The following is a 26,521-nucleotide window of genomic DNA, read 5'->3' on the forward strand; positions in this document are numbered from 1 at the left end:
TCGGCATGTAAGTAGTATTTTGGTTGTTTACTAATTTATTTCAATTCAATAGATTATCTTATACCAATTCGTGGGTTTTTACTTTGTCTGCTTCATCAATCTTATTCATATTAATAATCACAGACATGTAATATTGGCATAATTATTGTAATTGTTATCTTTTTATGACAGCACCCTAATGTAGGCTTTGTAATTTCAGCATTTAATTTACCTTGTACCGTTAGACTTGAAGATGCTTAGCAAAGTGTAGTAGGCGAAACCGGTCGTTTTGGTGGTAAAATTAAATTGATTGTCTTATTTTATTTCTTTTTACCTATTTGAAATGGACTCACACAGGCAGCACATTTATGATTTTAATCATAAAGTAATAAAATCAGAATAGGTATGCCCAAATAACTTTTTACACTCATTTCAAAATAATCTCCACAGGAACATGTAAATACTATGGTCATACCACAGTCTACTAGTACAAAGTACATATTCACTTAGCTAACAAAATCAGTTGAAAGGAATAACATTACAAGATACGCATACACATTGATATGAAAAAAATTGAATTGTATTTTATGATCCGAAGAACATCGTGCCTTCCTATAGAAACTATGATCAAGCCAATTTGGCTATAAAAAGTAGGTATTTGAAATAGTGCAAATAAAACTGACTTTGCAGTAATTCAGAGAAGCTAATGAAAAATAGTTTGTATAAAAAACTGATGCTACATTACCAATCAAACATTAAAAGTATACTTAAAAATCCCCTACATTATAAAATCGTGTATTATCGTGACATACTACTTTCCTATCCAAATGGCCTACTACAACCAACACTAGCTTCACGACAAGATATAAGACTAAACTAAATATGACTTTTTATCGAAGAACTTGCTCATCACGTCATTAGAGGATAGAGCAAACATTTCTTAAGCTAGCATATTAGATTATAGAATTATTTACTTTGTTATTGTTACGCCAATCCCTTGCTATACCTCTGATCAAACATCGCGTTCGACCAATAATTCGTTCTACAGCTGTTCTAACGTAGCCGAGAGAATTTCACTGGGTTCTGGAAGCGTTTCGAAAAAAGAGGCGTACTATATTTAAAGGCAATTAAGATTTAATAAGTTAGTATAATAAATATAGCTGTACGGTTAAATAAATAAACGATATAAATTCATGGGGTTTTAGTGATCTCACAAACTTTAAAAAAATTAAAATAAGCATTGCACTCTTACAGAGAATATTGAAAAATCTTAATTTGATGTATATCTGTGTTTAACCACATCTTCTTCTTTTTCTTTTTCTTAGCTTTCTTTCTTCCATTTTTGGACATAGGCTTCTCCCAATTCCTTCCATCGATCTCTGTTTTGAGCAACAAAATAGTGGTCAAGATTAATACAAAAGGTAGAGTAAGTTATATTGCGTACCCTCGGTCACATACTTCTTTATTTATTCTTCATTTATTTTAAGACATCTTAAAACATTTGTATTCTAAAACTGGAATAATTCACTAAAACACCGGTTCTAAATGCTACCTACATAGATGAAAAGACGTATAAGGCATCTCCTGCTTGCTTCAAAAATATATGAAGAGCTATTATAAGATCATGAGGTAATATGTGTATACCTAAATTTATGAATTCTATAATTTCTGCTAATTTTGTCCGTTTTCTACTAAGGAAAAACTATGATGCTAAAACAGTTATCATAACAATATTGACATGAAACATATGACATAAATAAGTAAAAATGTAGATCAGTTCCTAAATATTTTAGGTGGCTCATTTTTCTGGTACATGGTGTACCTATATTTTTTAGGAAAAATTTTTTTACATATTTTATAAATATATATATATATATATATATATATATATATATATATATATATATATATATATATATATATATTCACGAATTAATTTCGACTAGATAATTCGATTATTATATAAACATGCAGGTTTTTCATTGTAATTTAAATAGGATCAAAAATCGATTATGTTTTTCACTTTAATAAAGTAAGCCCTTCCATTTTTCCCACAACGAACAACTTCCTCAAATCATTAATAATAATAAATCATAATTAATAATAATTATTAAAATGTACAGGTGATTTCCCTACTTTCCATAACACCGGCAACACCGCGGCAACCAACAGGTTTGAATGAATGAAGAAACTTTGAGGGTACATCCCAACATGAATTTGTTTTACAAAAAAATAAGTTTGTTTTGATTCGGTAATAAATTTTAAGTTTATCTTGTGCATTTTTTTAGTGTTTGTTTTTAATTAGTTATCTGGTGATATATCTCGTTAGTGATGTGAATGCGACTAAAGACATAGCTAACGGTTTTTGCTAGTGATTTGTGAGAAACAATGAGATGTATAAATTATTAACGGTACCTGATCATGTATGTATTTGATTTATTTATTTTAAAACGTATTTTAAGTTATGACTCGTTGAATTAAAGTATATATATTTTTTAAATCAGTCATAAAAGAATATCTAGAGCTGTCGTCTGTCTAAATATAACCTCACTTTGTAAGAATAAGAGACAGAGAGCCGTCTTCTACACAGCTGAATCACACATTGTTGAATATTACCGGTACTTATCCAGTTCCGTAATGATCTATTTTTGTTTCATGGGGTCATTACCTCTGGGAATAATGTAATCTCACATAAGTAGTTTTATAGAAGAATATTGTGTAGATATATTTAAAAATAGGGGTGTTGCTGTGTAATAATAAGAAACGATAATTATATAGTACTCCAGTCGTCAGGGACGAAAATGCCACTGAACCTCTAAAAATTATACGAACAAGCTGAATTTTACCGAGAATAATAATTTTGGGACCCCAAAAAAGATGCAAAAAAGTTTACCACTTTTACCTCCGGGTTTCCCCCTAAAACTCCCTCGCAGGGGGTAAAAACGCAAAAACATCGATTTACCAATAATCTACGCCGTAGAAAAAAATGTTTTAAGTAAATAAAAATGTAGCTGAGACGATTTTTAACAAAAAGGTTTATGAGCACTTTTTGTGTAGAATGAAACATTCTCTCACAAACAACGCTTGAAGCGATCGGCAGTTTTTAATGTCAGTTACGCGCGCGAAATCACAATTCAATAAAATTTGTATTAGCTCGACGGTAAAAATTCGATGTCAAGTGTCCTATCGACAAAAATCATGATGCGATTTAAAGTTAACAAGGTCAGCTTTCGTATGCAATTTTTGTTTTTTGCCGCAAATAAACTCAGATTTTATAAAGATGTTAAATAAATAAACGTGACGCGATTTTTAAAATTTTTTATGATTCTCATAAGATCAATACAATCTATTCCTTTCATTGACTTGTCACTATAAAGTTTCGATAACTAGAGCCTAACCTTCAAAACTTATAGCATGAAATTTTAGTTTTGAGTTTTGGCAACAAATGTGAGGCATTTAAAATATGCTTAAACAATGGTGGATTTAAACTTTTACATAACAAACTATCCAAAACTTTTTTTTTTCAATTACACATTGTACATTTTTTAAAATAACCAAACTGCTGCTATAAACTACATCCAAAACGGTCTTCTTAAACGCATTTCCCGTGACTTTCGATCGTTTGTAATGTAAAACATTAAATTCTGCGTTTTTATCCATATTTCAAATGCCTCACATTTGTTGCCACAACTTAAAACTAAAATTTCTTGTCATAGGTTTTAAAGACTGTTCTCTAAAAATGGAAATTTTAGTACAAATGGTCAATGAAAGTGATCAATTTTAATGATCTCACGAGAATCGTAAAAAATGATAAGTCGCGCCACGTTTATTTATTTAACACCTTTATAAAAACTGAGTTTATTCTCGGCAATATACGGAAACTGCATACGAAAGCTGCACTCTTTTCCTTTAAAACGCATCTTGATTTTTGTCGATAGTGCACTTGAATCAAAAGATATAGAATTTTTACCGTCGAGCTGATATAAATTTTACTGAACATTGATTTCGGGCGCGTAACTGACATTTAAAATCGACGGTCGCTTCAAGCGTTGTTTCTGAGAGAACGATTCATTCTACACAAAAAGTGTTAACAAACATTTTTGTTTAAAATATCTCAGCTACATTTTTTATTTGAAAAATTTTTTTCTGCGGCGTACAAAATCTAAGTAATTCGATTTTTTTGCGTTTTTACTCTCCTACGAGGGGGATTTTAGTGGAAAGCCCGAAGGTAAAAGTGGTAAACTTTCAAGAATCTTTTTTGGGGTCCCAAAATTAATATTCTCGTCAAAATTCAGCTTGTTCGTATGATTTTTAGGAGTCAACTCTCTGTCGACTGGACTATTTATAGTATCAGGGTAGACTATGGGTATGCTAGCTAAAAAAGTAGGTATAAAAAACTCCGAATTCGAATGTTATTTTTGTCAAAAACTACAAAAGCTTTTGAAAAAAATCCAAAAAATGTATAAAAATCTCAAAAAAAAACTTATTGTAAAATTGTCTTAATTATGTCAATTATAAGCAAAAATAATAAACATTATTGATTTTTATTAGTGAATTATATAAAAGACATAACCTTATTTTAAATTTACAAAATTTATTAATTCCAAAAAAGGAATGAATTTTGAAATAAGATTCTGACGAATAAGAACAATTACTCTTCTGAAACGGAATACTTAATGTAATGACAAAATTATTATCACACAGTGTTAACACATTTAGTTAAAATTGGGAAGAAATTAAGTTTGGTTAATATCCTTAACTTAAAAAACTTAAATACTTACCTTATTTTTATTTTTTTTTTATTAAATTTTGCGCCACTTGACATCTGCCGCTCGGGGCACATGCCCCCTTTGCCCCTTAAAATTATAAAAGGAGTAAATGAGAACATTATTTAACATTAAAATTATTTATCAATACTTTCAAGATCAAATGCTTTTGCCCTGCATCACTCGCACTATGAGCATTTCCCTCACTCTTCCGTTAAATATGCACATTCTACAAATGGTAAATCATTTGCACTACTGCCCAGAATTCTAGCTGACTTTTGAAGTGTCTTCATCGATATGCTTAAGCGTGTGCAATGTTTAGTGTAGACTGGTAATAGCCACCGTATTCTTGTTAGTCTGCAGACCTGTATGAGAGTTTCTCTCTGTGAGATGTTTTATTATTGTCATAATATAATTTAAGATAGTACACAATGAGTTGTAGAGGACGAATGCTTGTAGACTTAGGACAAATTCGATATGAAGATATTCAAAGAGAAGAGATGATGGCTAACATACCGTGGACCCGCCAAGATCAGGGTCAAGATCAAAAAGTGATGGAAGATGACGGACGAGTAGACGCCGAACACCACGCACCCAGTGAACACAGTGAACATAATACGGACTCAGAGCAATCCGCTGAAGATGTTGAAAATTTTTATGAAATTGACGACAATCGTGCTTATACATCTCGCCACCATTTTACTGGTACAGACAGAAAAACTTGCTGGATCGCTCATCCTCTACGACCAAATGTACAGATGCCTAGAAAGAACATTGTTAGTCATATTCCCGGAGTAAAAAATGTTGCAAAAAAAGAAAATACTTCGAAAACTTGCTGTGGATCATATATTACAGAAACAATGATAGAGAAAATCGTGTATTACACAAATATCTAAACAACCAAAATACGAGACAATTAAGTATACCAGATAAAGATATTTTCAAGACACTATAATCAAGACACTACAGAGATATATATGCTTTTATTGGCCTATTATACATGGCTGGAGTTATTTCTCCAATCAGAAGAATACAACGTATAAATATGTAAATACTAAGGAACTTTGGGAGAATTCGATAATTATTGCACCTGCTTGCTTTAGACTAACGATGTCACGAGAACGCTTTCATTTTTTAGGAAGGACACTAAGATTTGACAATGTCAGTGACAGAAACGAAAGAAAACAGTGCGATAATTTGGCTGCTATTACAGAAATATTTGAACATTTCGTGTCCAGATGTCAAGAAAATTACCAAGTTGGAGAGTATTGTACGGTGGATGAAATGTTAGAAAGTTAGAAAGAAAGAAAGTACTTTGTTGAAAAACCACACTCGTGGGGACTCTGAAGAAAACCAAAAGGGAAATTCCACCAGTATTCATACAAGAGAAACGGCCTGCATTTAGTATATTTATAGCATGTTTGATTTCCAAAAGGATATTGTGTTGCTGTCGTCTAAACCAAAGCCTTAAAAAAACGTACTATATTCTATATTTCTATATTGTATTCTATATTTCACTCCGATGAACACATCGATTCGGAGTCTGGTAAACATTATTGTTCTGGTGGAGATTATTACGTTCTACAACCTAACAAAAGGAGAAGGCGATGTGGTTGACTAATTAAAATCAACGTATTCTGTTTCCAGATTTTGTTGACACTGGCCACTTTTGGACGTTGCTGCTATTAACTCAAATATATTATATATCAAAGTAATACTGGAATTATCAAAAAACTGAGGAACTATTGAAAAAAAAGAATTTATCTAAATAATCTGGACAAAGCTTTGATTCAACCGCTGTTGGTTCGTACTTCACCGATCAGGTCCTTGCCAATTAATATCCGTAGCATGTTCCAGAGTTTTGTGTACTTTGTCCAAGAAGAAAGAACAGAAAGTAAAAAAAAACGATTTGTAAGCTGTAATGTTGCTATTTGCACAGAGCATACCAGCTTCACGTGCTCAACGTTTTCTGGCGTAAACGATAATAGCGATACTTCAAGCGATTACGTTTTCTATTAATACTGTATTTTTATTATCTCACTTGATCATAACATTCATCTAAAGATAGATTTAAAGTAAAATATATGATATTTATTTTTGTTGTTCACAACATGGAGAAATTTCTTTTTATGTTTATAATGTACTCAAATAAACCTTTTTTTAAGTTTTATTATTATAAAGGGTGATTCATTTAGAGGTACTTTTTTCAATAATAAAAAACAATGAAAAAAATAAATTTTATTTGGAAATATTTATTATTATAAAAAAGAACCATTCTTTACAATTACTTCTTAAAGATAATTTCTTTTAAATGTTGGCCATGACTACGATTAAGTTGGTTCATTCTAAATTTCCAATTCTCGTTGACTCGTTCCAGCATTTCGATTGGTATTTCACCAATGACTCGAGTAATATTGGCCTCCAATGCCTCATTCGTATTTGGTTTATTCATGTAGACTTTGGACCTTAGGTAGCCCCAAAAGAAAGAGTCTAGAGGTGAGATGTAACAGGATCCAGGCGGCCAATTCACTGGTCCAAAGCGTAAAATAATTTGTTTGCTGAATCGTTCTCGTAGTAAAGCCATGCTTTCACGGACTGTATGGCAAGTGGAGCCATCTTGTTGGTACCAAATGTCGCCGAGACCACGAGCTTCAATTTCAGGTAACAAATAGTCCGTTATCATGGCACGATAACGGTCTCCATTCACAGTGACATTCCATTCTGGCCGGCCTCTGTTTTAAAGAAATATGGACCAACGATTCCACCAGCTTATAAACCACACCAAACACTTGTTTTTTCAGGGTGTAATGGCAACTCTTGAACCACTTTGGGTTGTTCATCACCCCAAATACGGACATTTTGTTTATTAACGTACCCATTAAGCCAAAAATGGGCCTCATCTGAAAACAAAATTTTTCTCGAAAACAGTGGATCTTCTGAAAGCTTATCAAGAGCCCATCGACTGAAACGGTGACGACTCGGAAAGTCGGTCGGCTTTAGCTCTTGTACCTATTGAATTTTGTATGCTTTTAAACCAAGATCCTTACGTAAAATACGCTAAGTTGTCGCATATGACAAGCCAAGCTGTTGAGAACGGCAACGAATCGACTCTTCGTTATTTTCGACTACACTATCCGTTACTACCGTACGTACTGAATGTGGTCTATTTGGTAGCGTGTTATCCAATAATGAAAACTGGGTTTCAAACTTACTAATCGTAAAGCGAATTGTACGTTCGGTAGGAAGATTATGTGGACCATAAATTGCTCTAAGTGCACGAAACACATTCCTCACAGAACTCCCATTTTCAAAATACAACTTAATAATTTCTAGACGCTGTGCCGGGCTAAGTCTTTCCATACTGAAATGTCAAACAATACTGAATAAAAGCGAAATGTCAGTTTGACAGTATTTATGCACGATCTCCAATCAAATCCCCACCAAAAAATGTACCCCTAAATCATAATAAATCTTTTATTATTATCAGTGCTTTAGTTTTATTTATAATAAAAATAAAGAAAAATATTACACTAAACAGTACTTTGAAGGAATCCTTGTGTGAGAAACTCTCACACGCGAGTGCTTGCAGAATTTTTTAGGGCCCGAGTGATCCAGGGTTAAAAAATGTTTTTATCATTGCATGTGTATATAGATCACAGTCACACAACATTCTTCTGTTGCGTGTACTACGGAGTTTTTCGCTATCCTGTTCATCCATCGTCATACAGAGAATAGGAGACTTGTAACCGAAATACGTTGACTGTAATTACTACTTTATACGGATTTCGGAATGAATGTTCATATATTCGACGCTTTCATGAAATTAAATTAATTTGTAATTAAAAAGTTCTGATTAATTGAGGAATTTTTTATATAGGAGTATTAATCTTTTAAGGGCTTGTATATACATATATATATATATATATATATATATATATATATATATATATATATATATATATATATATATATATATATATATATAATAATAATAATATAATAATAATAAATGTCTTTATTAACAACAGATTAAATTTTCTTTACAATGAAATATAATATCAGTAGGGCGCGATTCAGTTTGTGTACCACTGTGCAACAGCGGCACACAACTACTCTTCCACCTAACCCCCCGAAAATAGGATAGATAGAATTTATCTAAATAATGAAATTGTATTTACAATAAAACATAAAAATATTAAGTACATATTAAATTTATAAATTATAAACTATTTATTTTTTTTAATTCTTAAATTTTTAAATTACTGTTCAGCTAACAACTGCTCATAAATTAATCTCTTGAACTTGACTCTAGACAGATTTTTAATATTGTAGGACAAACTGTTAATATTGCAAGCAATTGAATATGAAAATGAACGTTTAAAAAAGGATGTTGTATGTTTAGGTAAAGTGAGGGTATTCTTGTGTCTAAGATTAAGATTATGAACGTCCGTCCTATAAGTTATTCGATTGTACAGGTATGGTGGAACTCTCTCTTGAATGATTGTATGGTAAAAATATAAAGCATGGAGTTTCCGACGATTTTTCATATTTAGCCACTTGACTACAGTGAAAACATGACTTATCCTTTGAAATTTCCTGATGCCAAATATATGCCTATATATATGCCTATATATATATATATATATATATATATATATATATATATATATATATATATATATATATATTAATGTGATATTAAAAGTCAGAGGTGCGCCAAGCAATTAATTAGCTAATTAATTAATTAATTAAACTTATTTAAATGATGCAATTATAATTTTATCACACTATTTAATTCTCTTATCTTAGGGTTATATTCGTGCTTCAATATATATGCTTTACTTATGATAGGTACGGTCCAAAGAATACCGGAATAATAAAAACATATATGATACAACATTATATATTGAAATAAAATTCACACTCAAATATATTCAACAAAAAATATCTCATATGATTATCAAAATTTTGTTCTATGTACGTGAACCTTCAAAAATTAATGTTATATACAATATAAATTAAAATTTCAAATCAAAATTGTTGTTCTAAATCTCCTGATCAAAATATTTCTATCTTTTCTAAAGCAATTAAAAAAAAACTTTGTTAATAAAGAAAAACTGACGAATGGTAAAAAAAACTATCTCTCTGATGATGAGTTGTCCAAATCCTTGTTCCTTGTAGCCTACACTATCTATTCTTAGCAGTTCCCTAGGTAATCAGCAATCTTACAACAAATTATTGCCTCTCGTTTTTAATGATCTCCTTCAAATGCACGTATCGTTCAAAAGATGCTAGCCTCTTCTCCTCTCGATAAACTGAATCTCTCGTTCCGGCAGAACGGTGACTCTTGGAGTATATAAGTAGAAAAGTATAACTTACAATATTTTTACTGGATCAGCTTCTGTCAGATACACTTACTCCAAGAAAACTCACAAACATTCACTTCTAATGCTTACTATCACTTGGGAACCACCAGAGAATAACGACTGTTCGCCTTGCACCCTTGGAAAACAACTGATTATCTTTTTCCCCTCAAAAATCTAGCTAAACTCTTATTCTTACATACCTATTCCACTTTTTTCAATCTCCTCCAATCAAAGCTCGTCATACGTATCCCCATCTCTTCATTTAGATAACAAACAATAATTTTACCTACAATTATAAATTTCCTAAAAACTATTAACATGCTAATCGGTTTCTACAAATTCTTAAGAACTAACGGAGAAATATAATTTCTAAATATTCTATTCTATTGTCTTATTCACTTTACAAGTCCATTTGGATAATACGCTCGCATTGTTTATGACTTCACTTAAGCTCACTCACGTCACTCGAATATATTTTACAAAGAAAATAATTTATGCATATCTTAAATTTTGTTTACTACAGGTCATCCAGGATAGTGTATTTTCATTTCTTCGAAATATCTTTTATAGTTTATTAGTTGAATTACTTGAATTATTATATTTTGTACTTTGAAATATATTAAGAGCAAACCAATATTATTTTCAATTTTACATAGCATAACAATATATATATATATATATATATATATATATATATATATATATATATATATATATATATATTATACTTATCTTTTCTCGTGGCTTTCAGTATCTCTTAGTTGCTTCTTATCGGGATAAAATAGGAAAAGGAAATAAATAGAAATAACATAAATAAACAAATACAAATATCTTTTTTTATCAAAAGAAATAATATGAAAATTTATCAAATAAATTTATGGGCTTAACTGACCCAATGAAGATTGAACCACATCAATTGATTTTAATTTACCAAATATTTATCGGTTTGTTTTTTTCTATAACATTAATAAAACATAAACAAGAAATTTTGATATTCGTAAAATAATTATACTTCCTATGAAAATTTTGAAATATTTGAATCTTTGTTCATATGTTTTTGTACTCAAAAAAAATCTGAATATTATAAAAAGAAACTTTTTAAATTTATTAAGCAATATTAATAATTATCCTTTGACGTTAAAAAAACTTTATGATATTTGCAATGTGAATCAAAAAACTTTAATTAATTTTTTTTTAAAAACTTTTTTAAAATTTATGGTATTTTAAAATAGCGAAAATTTTTGATGTTCTGATGGTATAGTGTCTTTTATTTGAAACATACAAAAAAATTCTATCACAAAAATTATTGACTGACCTTTTAATTCACACACGACGATGTCGCCTTTCGACCAAAACAGCTCCCTCTTGTTGATTATGTTAGGCTACCAATCAAAGCCTTCTCCGTTCTAAGTATCAACCTATCAGCATACCAGCAACTCTTTCTCCAAAACACGAGCAGGCCTCTTTTACCAGTACTCGTTCAACAAACTCCAAAATTCTCCCCTCTCTTTCATATACTAACAACCTCCTGAGACCCAAGTATTTTTTTTTTACTTGGTGTCGCAAATATTTTTAATAGTTATAGTTCTTGTGACGTACTCACTTGGACTTTATAGAATCAAAGAGGTATTCGACTTCTCAACTTTGACCTGTCTCTCGTTCCACCTTTCAGCCACCCACTTCTAATTATTAACACCACTGGCACTTGCTTCTTAACTGACTACACAAAACTCCAACTGCTTCTTTCAGATGACCATCACATAATAATCTTTTCTACTCCAAACTTTCAAAACATTCACTCTCTTTCATCCCCATTCCAAACTCAGCATTGCTGAGAACAACTGTAAGTTGCCTACATTTGGCACAACCAAACGACTGTAAATTATAATTTTTTTTATAAAATATACTTTTTTAGAGATAATAAAGCTTACTTTCTTCATCCATACGATAAAAATATAATATGGAAAATTTTATGTAAGTAAACTCAATTAGATTTTAATATTTATTAACATTCTCAGTAGATTTAAAAATTTAAGTTTAGGTATTTACAATTGTTTCATTAAGTTTATAAATATTAAAACGTATTGAATTACTGCACAAACTTAAATTTTTAACATTATTGCAGTGAAAATGAAAAACAGTTTCTTTATTGTAAATAAACAATGTTGAACATTTTAAAATTATTTTTAATTCTAAACATGTTTCGTTTATATTAATTTTCAATGTCAAAAATAAAAACATTTTACTCTCGAGTAAGAATCACATTTTTTAAAACCCTTCATATACAGGGTGTTTCAAAAAGGTATGTCATAAATTAAATCACGCATTCCGGGGACAAAAATAAATTGATTGAATCCAACTTACCTTAGTACAAAAGTGTACACAAAAAAAGTTCAGCCCTTTGAATTTACAAAATAAAAATTGATTTTTTGGATTATCTCCTAAACTACTTGACATTTTGTAATAAAAATGGACAAGTTACTTTCTTGTTCTGAAAGCATTTTTCATACAAAAGAAACAACAAAATCTAAGCGCACAGAAAAATTTTAAGGCAGTTGTGCAGCCCTAAATCCCCCCAAAGTTTTGAGTACGTTCAAATCAAATGAATTTTGTGGCATCATTAGTTTAACACATTATTTATAAAACTTTTTTGCCTCTTATCACTTTTTCGAAAAACTAGTTTTTTCCTATTTGTCCATAAAATTACAATTAGTTTCTACGGATACAATAATTACAAACACTTCCATCAATAATACTCAATAATTTGAAGCTATCATTTATTGTATGAATAAGATTAATATTAAAAATTTTGATATTACAATGGCCTACACATTTCAGGAAATGGCAGATATGCATTTAACTTTGAGTAAGTTGGATCAGATTAAATTATCATTTCAATAAAATCTCGGGAATATCGTAGATGAATTTCAAGGAAATAGTGCAGCAGCCGCAAGGTGTTATGCAGTAAAATACCCCAATAGAAATACACCCGATAGACGATTATTTCTGACCATTGATCGTCGTTTAGGGAAACGGGTACATTCCAACCGCAAGTTGCTGTCAATAGTGGTGTGCCTCTAATAAATGCAACTGATGTAGACATTTTAGAAATCATTGAAGAAGTCCCTGGAACAAGTACTAGGGTAATAGCTGCTCAACTAAATGTTCCTCGCGTAAGGGTTTGGAGGCATTTGAAGGATCAGCTGCTTAAACCCTATCACTTAACAATGGTTCAAGAGTTATTGGTTGAAGATTATCCTAAAAGGATTGCATTTTGCGATTGGTTGTTAATGGAAACACTCGAAATTTCATTAGAAATATTTTGTTTACCGACGAGGCTACCTTCAGTAGAAATGGAATAACAAACCATCATAACGAGCACATTTAGGCCGACGAAAATCCTCACGCCAAAAAAACGACTCATCACCAAAGTACTTTCACAGTTAATATTTGGGCAGGAATTGTGGATAACAATCTAATAGGCTCAGTATTTCTTCCCAACAATTTAAATGGTGATAATTATTGGCAGTTCTTGGCAAACGATTTACAAGAGTATTTGGAAGAAGTGAATATTGCAATAAGGCAAAATATGTGGTTTCTACAAGATGGATGGCGCTCCACCGCCTTACAGTAATGAAGTCCGGGAATACCTTTGCAGGCAGTATCCTGGTCGGTGGATTGGAATAGGTCGTGACGCACCTATCTCTTGGCCACCCAGAAGTCCAGGTCTTAACCCCATGAACTTTTGCTTTTAGAGGTTTATGAAAGAGAAAGTGTATTCTGTAACAATATAGGACGAACAACAATTTAGGGTTAGAAGAATTGAAGCTGCAAATCAATTTCGTCAGAAAAATATGATTTTTCAGCGCATTCGGTTTTCCTAATTAAAACGATACCGAATGTGTATTGAAGGAAATGGGGGTCTTTTTGAACATTTATTGTAATATAATATTTATAGAGGTTATAGACATTTTTTGTACTTGTTAATTAATTTAAGCCATTTATTTAGTTGCACGTAATTTTTTAAAGGTTAATGAAAAGGGCAGTAACTCAATAAAAACTGTTTTTTTGAAAAAAGTGATAAGAGGCAAAAAAGGTTAAAAAATAATGTGTTAAACTAATGATGCCACAAAATTCATTTGATTTAAACGTACTCAAAAGCTTGGGGGGATTTAGAGCTGAACACCCCCCTTAAAATTTTTTTGTGCGCTTAGATTTTGTTGTTTCTTTTGTATAAAAAATGCTTTCAGAACAAGAAAGTAACGTGTCCATTTTTATTACAAAATGTCAAGTAGTTTAGGAGATAATGCAAAGAAACAGTTTTTATTTTGTAACTTCAAAGGGCTGCAACTGTTTGTATGGGAAAATGAAAGTGCTTTTACTATTTTCCTTACAATTTCATCATATTTTCTCGAGTTTAAGCGAAACGAAACCAGTAAATGAACTACCACTGTAGCTGTAGAAAGATAAGTAAGAAAGTAACTGTTTGTATGGGAAAATAAAAAATAAAATTTGTAAACAGTTTACTTCAAAATATTTCTTATTGATTGTTCTTTTTAAAGATCTTCTTTTTTCGATTTTTTTTTGTATTGTATCATTTTTTTCTTTTCAGTATGTCACGACTGAGGAATAATAGCAACAGTAGCTACGGTCCATATGGAGGGCCAAGTCTGGGAGATTTCCTGACGTCACGCCCCTCTGGCCTGCAAGAATCCGAATCGTGGGCAATTCTTTGTCAGGCTGTTCAAGCCCTACAAGATCTATTTTTGTCAGGTAAGTGTTTTTATATATGTCTAAAAAAATGAATTACTGATATCTTACAAAAATGAAATAATATCTTAAAACTACACTACATTATACGAGGAAAGACAAAATGATATTTTTATCATCTGGATATAAGAAATGCTGTGGTAAAACACAGCTGTTGAATGTCACTCAAAAAGCACATTGCGATTTTTTGCGTATTCTTTAATTTTGTCGTATGGAACAATCACGATTGCCATAGCAAATATTACTTCACTTTATTTACTATTTGACAGTTATCTTATTGTGATAATTTAACTTGGAGAAAATTTTGATTCGTTTTCAAAATGGTTTTGAAGAGTGAAGACTGCCCTAAAACTGTGATTAATGTATCATTCGTTTGGGAGCAGCTATCTAGAGAAACTGACGACAATGAACGAAGGTCTAGAAATGATGAAAATATAAAACTTACCTTTGTGCTAACGGGTTTATTGTTTTACAGCCTTAAGAAATTTACATTTAATATTAGTGCAGATCAGTAATTAGAAGTTAAGAGCATAAAAATAATTAAGTGGATGATATCTTGCCAGTTAATCTAAGGTGGGGTAAAGTCTTGTAGACCTGTTAATGATCCAAATTTGCTTAGACGTCAACAGGCCAGCAACATTGGTGAAAGGGTGAAAGGTTGGTGAAGTGTTTCTCTTTAGTTTTCTTCTACTTGTTTAATTTTAGTTACTTTACAGTGTCACCGCCCATGGTCTGTGCATACTTACTATCTGCTTCCAAGCAGATCGACCTTAAGATACTGTTTGCTATGCTCTTATTCCCAGCTATTTCAAATCTTCTTTTACAAGCTACTTGTCCACAACATTATTAAAATTGAGTCGTAAATGAAACAATATTTTAGTTTGAGTTTGAGTTGAGTTTTTCTTCGTAATTTTTCGTATACGCATTGCCTGCCCCAAAAGTATCCGACCTTTGTGTATGACCCCTGAATCCTGCATTCTTCGCAATGCAGCTCGTGATATTGTTCGGGCTTAAAAACGCTTCCATTAAGTCACTGAAGAATATTTAGTTCAGTTTTTTGTTGTAATGGTTTTCTATGCCAATGTCTCGTTCGTTTGAATCTTCTCTATACCTTTCAAACGGTACCCTTTAAATGGCATTTTCAGATTTGTTAATATGACTGTAGTAAAACTGCTGTAGTCTTGTTGTGCCAAAAACTGTTGCAATTTAGATGGATGTGCTGGCGCATTATCTTAATGAAAAAACCAGTAGCCGCTCGCAGAAAATGAGGTTGATTTCTTCTCACTGCGTTATGAAATCTCTTTAAAACTTGTCAAATATCTGACCTCTTTATATTCATGGTGCAAAATATCTTCATAATATCGTGTGAAGACTGTTGTTTTGTTGCGCATTAGCGATTTTATTAATATTTATCTTTGAAGACTCCAAAGTGTGGATACGCATTTTTAATTACTCCTCATTTTAAAGTTTAATTCGTTGGATTTAAAGCATTACCGCATAATTTAAAACTAATTATTATTTTATTTGGCTAGTTTTTTTTTAATTGTAGTGTTTAATATAAACATACTCACATAGTGCTTAAAAATTTGTTAATTTGATTGATAGCAATGACTCAAGGATACTTTTAAGTGCCTCTAACAATATTCTTAGATCATCTGAAATAATGGAGCCTGAAGAAAACGTGGTACCCAATAGAGGATTTAACATCATTTCAGATAAGTATAATCTTGAAAACATTTTCGTTTATATTGAAAGGATGGATAATACCGATCTTGGTCGCTTACATTCAATTACAATAGGTCATATTTTGTACAAGAAACTAGAAATTTCTAATATCTTTCAAGTAAGGGGAATTGGTAGGACCAGAATTAAGGTGGCAGTAGCTTTTATAAATGATGCAAATAGTCTTATAAATAATAGTAAACTAAAGGAAGAAAATTTAAAAGCCTTTATTCCGGGTTACTTATTAGAGAGCAAGGGTTTAAGTCCGGATATTGATACTCAATTTGATAGTGTATATTTACAGGAAAATATTGAACCGACTGACGCGTTTTAACCTTGTTTTAAGCTTTGTGCTTCTTCAAGGATGGTTTTTTTACGTATTTATTAATTGGTGCTTATAGCTTGGTTGGTTCGTGTGAGGACTAAGACTGGGTGCCGCCGCTAAAGGCAGGAATGTCAGAAAGATCCTATCCGTGACCGACGAGAAGAAGAAACCGGTGGGGCTGCCGAAGCTGTCCGCCGCGTGGATCAAGCCCGCCACTAAGTACAAGTTCCATGGAAAAACGGTTCCTTTCAGATTGTTTGGCCTTATTTGGTTGTTTGGAAATCGCGTGGAGGATAGCTGTGGCTGTGTCCTCACCTAGGATCAGGTATCATTGTGTAATGAGATTGGGAAACCACAGAAAACCAATCTCCCCTGTCCTTGTTGTAATTTATTCGACTCTTAAGGAGTGTGTGTGGTGCTCACTTGTGTGGTGTGTGTGTTGGTTTGTGTAGTATGTTGGGTGAATTTCTATGTTTATGAATGTTGGTGTGAGCGTGTTGGTAAAGTGTAATGTGTATTAATAAGTGTATGTATTTCTGTTTGTGTGTATAGGTGTGCGTGTGTATTAGGTACGGAGTTGAGTAAAGGTTTGGTTTATGCGGCTATTGAAATGGGAGGTGGTTATGGCATATCCATATAGTGAATTGGAAATTTGGTTGATTACTCGGATAGTTGCGCTTCTCTTTTCAGAGAAGACGTTGAATAAGGTCATGGATATGAAGTTAATTAGGGATTTCATATCAGAGGAAAGGTCGTATGAAGGGTCGTATGAAAAATTTGTTTTGGTGTGTATAGTGGTTGGGTTTGGTCGTAGTTGTTGGGAAATATGTTTCGGTGTGGGCATCTTGGTGAGAAGGCGGGATGGGGGCCACTACAGTTCAGGCATTTCAGTTCGGATGTCTTGGGGCATGCAGATGACCTGTGGTTTTGTCCGCAGTATGGACGTGTAAGATTTTTCGGGGCATTCGTTATTGAAATGTCCGCTTTTGCAACATTTCGAGCAGTATTTCGACCGAATCGGGACGGAGTTGCCAGATCTTCGGATCTCACAATTTAACCCTACACCCTCGATCTTAATACCGCTCGAAAGTGCTTCGGCGAACTTCAGTTCAGAGTTTGTGAAAACTCTGATGTAGGAGGTGGGTTGATTGGTGGAGCGGGCAATTATGCGAATTACTTTGGTATATGGGAATTGAATTTCGGATAGATTATCCTCGATGTTTTTCGTAGAAAGATTTTTCCCAACGCCGGCTATTATAAATTGGTAAATCTGAGAATTTTTAGGAGCGGGTGGTGGATTTTGGGAATTGCTGAATTGACGAGCAGTAAGTAAGATGGTATTGTAGAGAGGTCTCTGCTGGCAGATATCCGAGGGGATTTCCTCGATTCTGTAGCTGTAGGTGGATGGTGGTTGTCGTGTGTTCGGGGTATGGGATTGAGGGATTGTAGTTTGCTGGGATGTGACGGGTGATTGTACGGGTGTGTGTATAGGTGGTGGTGTTGGTGGTGTTTGTGCTGTCGTGATTGTGGTGGTGTAGGAGTGTGTTCGGTGAGGTTGAGTGTAGGTGGGTTGTAGTGTGGGGTGTTTGCTTTGGAAGTGGAAGGAGTAGGATGGTATTGACCTCTATGTGTGTTTTTTTGTGTTTTCTCTTGGGTCGCGAGTGTTCTTGGTGTGATTTTGTTTGTGTCTATGTATTCTGAGGGTTTTTGTAGGGATATGGATATATGGCTGTGGTCTGTGGTGGCTCTTAGGTGCTTTTCCCACTTTTTCAAGTTAGGGATCGGGCCCGTTGTGTATAGGATGGCCTGGTTTTCGGATGCTTCCGTTTCCAGATCGAATGGGATATTTTCGAGGAGGTTTTGGAATTTGAGGGTTCTAAGAAGCTTTCTCTGACTAGAAAACTTCCTAGGGATTAGTGTGATGTAGTATCTGTGTGTGTGTGTGTTGTGTTTGTTTGGGAGTAGGGTGTTTTGGTTTTGGTGTGGGTGGAATGGATGGGGGTGGAGGGGTGGGAGGGGGTATAGGTTTGGATGGTTTGGGTGGGGAAGGGGTGAGGGAAGTTGGAGTCGTGGTAGGTTCGTTGTATCCGGAGTAGGCAAACATGGAGGCACTTAGGATAATTTTTTTGATGGCGTCAGGAGGGGATGTTTTTTTGGTTTGCTGGTTTACGTTTTGGACTATTGGTGTAAGGTGTTCGGAGGCCGCCTCAGGATTTTGGGAGCAGACCACTTCGATGGCCTGCTTCTATTCCTGTGGCGACTTTGGTTCGTGTCCGTCTATGGTGACAGACACGTGATATGTGTGAGAAAGTGGATTGGGTATCTGAGTCTGTGTACCATCCGTCGTCGGTAGGTTCTTGGGGAGGGGGTTGTCTTCGTCGTCTTGGTGTTCGTGGCATGTTGTGTGTGTGTGGGATTGAACCTCTTTCACGCATCTTATATATTAAACGAGTGCATAAAAAAGTTGGAAAAAATGGTACAATTGAGTATGTTGCAAAACGAACTGTTATTGTAGCTTTTAAAGGTAATATGCTACCTCAGTATGTTATTATAAATCGAGTTTTTTGTCCAATCGAAAAATTTGTACGGGCTACTCAGTGTTATAGGTGTTTGAGATACGGTCACATTTCAAAACAGTGTAGAAGTTCTCAAAATCTATGTATTTGTTGTGGAGCCTATAAAGGTGAAAATCACGCTTGCGAAAATTCAGACATTAGTTGCATTCATTGTAAGAGTAATGAACATATTTCGATTTCAAAAAATTGTCCTTCTTGTGCCAAAAACAAAATTTCTTTTATATAGGCCAAGAAAATTAATGAAAACTCGAACTCAGAGGCTCTAGGCTAAAATAAGTTTTCAATTCTATCTAACTGCGATAAGAATTTTCCTCATATTACAAAACATAAAATGTCCCTAACATCTGCGCAATCTTCTAATTCAGCTACGAGTACTAATTTTGATCCAACTTTTCGCCAAAACTCGAACAATTACTCAGTTCCTAACAAAAATGGAAAGCCAATTCTTTTACTGTATCTTCTAACTCTGTTCAGCCAACACCCATGTTTAACTTCAGATTTGGATCATCTCAACCTCTAATTGCCAATTCACACCGTTCCGCTTCTCACAGTGGAGAAAGGGAGAACCAAGATATTGCTCCAGCTATGCCTAACTTTGTAATTAGTTTTTTAAAAATATACGTACGCTGGATGATTTGAAATCTTTAGATAATGAAACAATAAATCATGAAATTACTTCTGTATTGGAAAAATGTACTGGAGGGTACAAAAAAGGTTACATAATTTTCTCTGTCTTAAATAAATTTAAAATCATGCAACGGAATTGTAGATCTGCTGTCGCCAACAAAAACAGTTTAACACATTTTTTAAATAAAAATGACATTGATGTTACCTTGTTGAGTGAGAAATGGTTTAAGCCCGATAAATAATATATTTTTAAGGGTTATAAGATTGTTCGTCGCGACCGATATGTCGGTTACGCGGGAGTGGTGTTGATCATAAACGGTGTTCATAAACGGTTAACATTAAATGGTTTTCAGATTTCCTACTCCAAGTCTGAAGTTTGTGTTTTCAGTAGACACAACATACCTAAATTAGGTCACATTGTCCTAATGTCTTATAATATTCCCCTTAAAGACTCCGTCATATATCTTGGTATGGTACTTGACAGGAAATTGACATGGAAAATGCATATTAATTACATGTTAGACCGATGTATAAAAGGGTTAATTTTTAAAAAAATGGTTAGTAAGACTTGGTGGGGAGCTGGCGTTGAAACCGTTTTACTATTCTATCGTGTCTATATCAGGTCCATATTGGATTATGGTTACTCTTGCACGGCTCTGCTAGTTCACAGATTTTAAACAAAATAGATATCTTGCAGAACTCAGTCCTACGTGTATGTCTTGGTGCCACGAAAACAACTCTAGTCGAACCTCTTCATGTAGAAGCAATTGAGCCTCATTTAAATCACAGAAGGCAGTTACTTGCAGACAAATTTTTTCTTAAAATATCCAGAACCAACAGTAATCTATATTCAAATAAAAAAAGATCTTACAAATAAATATTGGTCGAAGTAAAATTCTCCACTACTATGCATCGCACTTCAATGTCATCAAGATATCCTCAGTGATTTATATTATCCCAGCTCAACTTTGTAAGATCTTTATAATTACAATTCATTATTTCTGAATATAAAGATTGTAAAACCTTCATATACCGATAATTTTCACATTAATATTAACTTATTACTCATTACTCAATACTTGTAAGCTTCGAAGTATCTGTGGCAATATATACCCATTCTTCCAAGTCCAAGGATGGTGTCTGATGTGCTTTTATATTCCCTCCAAAAATATTAATTATTCCTACAAACTGGATAACATATTTTCTATATTTAGTGCTGAAACTATTGCAATCTACGACGCTTTGACATTTTTAACACAGTCTACAATTGATTCTGCAATAATTATATCGGATTCCCTGTCTGTTTTAAATTCCTTGGTTTTGACTAAGTACCCAAGTTACTCCTCGAATTATATCATATATGCAATTAAAAAACGGATTTTAGAACTGTAAAAAGTTAACAAAAGCATTCATTTTGTATGGGTTAAAGCACATATCGGTTTCGAATATAACGAGTATGTGGATATGCTGGCAAAAAACAGTGTAAAAAATGATTTGACAAATAAACTACCTGTAAGTTTTTGTGATGCAGTCGTTTATATTAAAATGAAATATCTCAAAATTTGGAACGAATGTTGTTCACAACATACTTATACCAACCCTTCTAGATACTGCAGTATACAAAATCAAATACCGAATAGAACTTGGTTCCAGCCATATAATTATTCAAGAAAAGATATGATAACTGTAACTTGCCTTTGATTTGGCCAAGCCTGTTATCCCACACATTTACATAAAATATATGTTCTCGAAAATGATCCTTGTCAAAATTGTGGTAAAAAAGGAGATCATATTTTTTTCGAATGCCAAAAATATAAGGATAAAACAGATCACTTTATTCAACAATTACATAATCTTAATATACAGGCCCCGTTTAATATCCTTAGTCTCTTAGCCAATGGAAATGAGAGAATTTATAATGCATCAGTAAAGTTTTTGTCAAGTGCCACAATAGTCTTGTAGTGTCAACTATCAAAAAAATATATATAGAAAAATGCGGGAGCAACTTGGACAGTCCATAACAAAGCAGCTGTCGGATTGAGTAGATAGCTGCTCAAGAGCTTACTGTGGAACTCTGAGAACCTTATCATCTTGTTTGTATATAAATATAGATACAAAAAAAAAGGAGATAGTACAAAAAAAAGAATTTTTTGAATTAATTTTTTATGTTTGAAGTATTAGTCATGTTGCAATGCTGATTGACACCTAGTCTATGCAATTAAAAAAATATTTGAAGACTCGCGAACTATAACTGAAAACAGTACGAAATATTCTTTTAATTTGCCATTGGCTACTTTAGCTAATCGGATTGGTGTTTGTTCTCTGTATTAGTCATTATGTCTAAATAAAAGTTTAAGTCAGCTATTAAGTGTAATTTTTAACAAAAATATCTCTTTAAAGTCATAACCGTAGTATTAATAATAATCTTACGTCACATTGTCGAAATTTCAAATATCAATATTTAATATTAGTTTGTGTGTTAATTAATCCTAGATCTTTCCAGAGTATCTGTAACAAAGAGATATATGTACAACGTATTTTATTTTAAAATAGTTTCCATTAATATCTTTAAATGTTAACATGTTTTTTATCACATCTTCAAAGCACTTTTCTCGTTTCAAACCATGTAATGTGGCAAAAATATGAGTTTTGCAAGAATCAAATGCTTGCTCAAGCGTCGACCCCGAAATAAATTTCCAGAAATTCCAACAGTAACATGTCGTTTATTTGGTTTTATTTTAGATGAGATGATATTTTATAGTAAACTACTTGGTTGTTTGGTATAACATGGAAAATAACGTTACTTTCTGTATGATAATTTAGACATTTTTGACACCAAGTCAACAAATAGTTTATTACGAAAGCATTACTTTAATTTTAAACCAAGTAAATACTCAAATACAAGGATGATTTGACAACTACGTCCTAATACAGGGATCGAACGAATTCGGGTACATTTTGTTTTACACTATGTGGGAGAAGCACTGGACAAATTCGAACTCAATTATAATTTCGAATTGTTTCTAATTCCCTGTGTCCGATTCTTCTTGATCGACAGGAAGTTGAACAAACGGTAATTAAGCTACTAATCGATATGTTTCACAATTATAAACCGTGAAACTATACAAATTCAGGAAATTAAGATTAATATGACATTACAAATTAATGGACTAATTTGTGATTTAACAAGCCTTTCAATTATTTAAATATTACGTTTTTGGCAATACGCCAAATTGGACATCTCGTGTTATGTGGTAACAATGAAAAAAACTAAGTGCAGTCCAACGATAACGTACTTTCACCAACCCAAATCAAAGGTAAGTACACATCACGGATCTAGAAACCGTAGTAGTTGACCACACTATGGAAATCCGATACTACCTAGGTTCTTCGTCGCTGAATTTAAACGTGGTCACAAGTAATGAACTCGTGTGTACTCCAGAACTGTATAGCATGACTAGCATATTACCTCGAATGAAATGGGACCTAATGGCTATCTCAAATCACGTAGTCCACAGAATTTTAAATGAAGAATTGGAATTGTTTAAAACCCCAATACCTTTTGCTGTTGCATAATCGTCGACTAGACCGGGATGACCAAACAATTTGTAGCAACAACTAACACTAGTCTTCTAACATTATTGACATAAATTGATCCATTACCAAGTTAACATGCTCCTTTTCTAACTTGGCTGCACCGTTCTGAAGACTATCAATAGTCAGAAATACGTATATACGGTTGCCTTCTATCTTATACACATATATTTTTTTCCTTTGTTGCGAGCTATATATATATATATATATATATATATATATATATATATATATATATATATATATATATATATATATATATATATATATATATATATATATATATATATATTAGAAGTGATTATTTCGACCAAAAAAATACAACATAAAAGTGATTGCCGCTTGAGAAAAAATACTTGCGCAGTGGTTGAGCACTATGAAAACACTGGTCATATGCTAGACTATAACAAAGCTCACATATTGGCACAGACTGATAACTACAAACGTAGATTATTTCTTGAAATGTATTACATTAGCAAAAATAAAAAACGTCGATCGGATAGCCAAGCGGGCTGGGTGGCTGGCTTCTCCTTCGCTTCAATGCGAGAGATGTCAGTTCAATCCCCAGCTCGGTGTACAGAAAACAAAAAGGCTAACGCAGCAGTTTAAAATTCTAAATGAATCTGCGGCTTAGTCTAGAATATGCTGGTATCTGATCGGCCTATGGTGGAGCAGTACGGCAAGAGATAAGGGCTTGCGGCTCGGTGATACTCCTCCATAGATCCCTACCGGAAGGGCGTGTGCCGCCTAAATACCGGGTATATATATATATATATATATATATATATATATATATATATATATATACAAAAATAAAAACACTTTAAATTATAAAACGGACACTGGACAGTTAAGTAACATATATTGTAACATATTGAACAAAATTTATAAATATTAAAAATAGCCAACATTCATCTTAATAACAACTAACTTTAATAATTCATCAAATAAATATTATTCTTCTAACTTTTCTTTTATTGTTATTTTTATTTTTACATTTGAAATAATTTTAATTTTTTATCGTATAGCTGTAACGAACGTGTTTAAGACAATTTAATCTTGACATTCAATATTTCAAATACTTCAATGTCAGTTTTTATTTGCAAAACCTTTTAAATTCTGTAGGTGTTTTGAAATGTATTTGTACGCCATTTTTTGTAATGTTCAAATTGTTTTTAGTTTACTCCTGAGGAAGCTTTTAAATAAATGGCGAAATATTGAGTAATTTAGAAAAAAGAAAGATTTTTATTACAGACCACTTTACCCGATAATTTGAACGTATTTATATATATATATATATATATATATATATATATATATATATATATATATATTATATAATTTTCATACATTAAATCTGTGGGATTATTTGTCTTACAATTCACTATAGTCAAACAACTCACAATACTACCATTTCATATTGACCATGAACAAATAACACATTTTGAGGAAACGATTATTTTATCTTTTCTAAATATTATTTGATAGGTTCGACATATCCATAAAGGACAGCAGTAAATAAAGTTATAGCACATAAACCAATTTCCCATATAATTTTCAATGACAGTCACGCGGAGGATAATGCGATAACATGCTATGAAAGGAAGCCTTACATTTAATGCTTATTAAGTCACGAATAATCAGTAATATATTGAGGGGATAGAACGGATCATCAGTTCCGGTTGTAAATTTTGCCCCAATTTGTGAGTCTGGATAATACTTCGGGTAGTGTATAAAATATGTTTTATATCTGAAAATATACGAGTATGCGGATTTTACTTTTTCTCGAACAATTTTTTTCAGTTTTATGCAAATAATATATGGTCTTGTAGGATTGTTGTTTTGTTCTCACGAAATAGAAATAGAAATTGACATTGTTTTTACCATAACTCCCTTACTTCATATGCTAGAGAGTTCTACAAAGTCTCACTTTAATGATTTTTTTAAAGTACTTCAAAAAATATTGTAACCTCGGAAACCTTTTTTGGATGGTGCTAGAAAGGTCACCAATGGAGACACTGCGGACGGCAGCCAGATGGTTGGTGGAAAGCGAGTCGTGGTTTCGAAACTAGCTTTTGGAACCGGGAATGGGTCCCACGGACGAAATAAGTAAAGGTAGAACAGGATAAGAGATATTAGAAAAGATATAGAAATAAACAAAAAGATAGACGGTTAAAATTACCAAAAATAAGATAAGATAGAAACAGGGTGCTACTTAACTTTTTGGGTTCAAGGAGAAAATTAAGAAACCTTAGAAAAGAAAAGAGGTAAGGAAAGATATTTAGGCTTGAGACCAAATCCAAGGAAAGATATCAATAGTTAATTATTAAATAAATTTGGTTAACACACTATATAAACAAATAATAAATATATTAGGTGGGCTCCGTCTACCTACTTACCTACGAAACTTAATCAGCCTGGTGTTTCTTCTGGTCGAAGGTATAATAATTATTTAATATAATAAACAAACATTCAGAGGTATCGTTATATCAGGAAACTTATTAGGAGTCGAGAAATAAAATTCATTGATAAAACAAAACAATATATTCAACACCATTATGATATAGGCAGCTGAATGTACATACGTGTAAAAAAATGCACCTTCAATTATTAAATGGTGGTATACATATAACAATAAACAGTATTATAATTAGGAAATACCATTACAAATACAATAATATAATAAAATCATGCACAGTTTAAATTATCGGCGAAGAAAGCCTGATAGTATTTAAAAATATTCAACTAAAGTTGTTAAAGAAATCTCTGTTTGCTGTTTATGGGCTTATTTCGGGA

The 26,521-nt window shown here is 32.6% G+C and overlaps 1 protein-coding gene across 2 annotated transcripts in view; it reads left to right on the forward strand.

Moving 5' to 3' along the window:
- The window catches only part of LOC140432397 (FERM and PDZ domain-containing protein 2-like), a 778,164-nt gene that overhangs the window by 259,584 nt on the left and 492,059 nt on the right, over positions 1 to 26,521 (forward strand). The window contains exons 1-2 of one of the 2 annotated variants that reach the window (XM_072520270.1): positions 2,151 to 2,402; positions 14,724 to 14,884. In XM_072520270.1, coding sequence (XP_072376371.1) covers positions 14,725 to 14,884 — 160 coding nt within the window. In that variant the 5' untranslated portion in view covers positions 2,151 to 2,402; position 14,724. Of the gene's footprint in view, positions 1 to 2,150; positions 2,403 to 14,723; positions 14,885 to 26,521 lie in introns of those variants that run through there. The other variant, XM_072520269.1, reaches the window with a different exon arrangement.

This window comes from Diabrotica undecimpunctata, chromosome 1 (genome assembly GCF_040954645.1).
Source record: "Diabrotica undecimpunctata isolate CICGRU chromosome 1, icDiaUnde3, whole genome shotgun sequence".
Classification (NCBI taxonomy): Eukaryota; Metazoa; Arthropoda; class Insecta; order Coleoptera; family Chrysomelidae; genus Diabrotica; species Diabrotica undecimpunctata.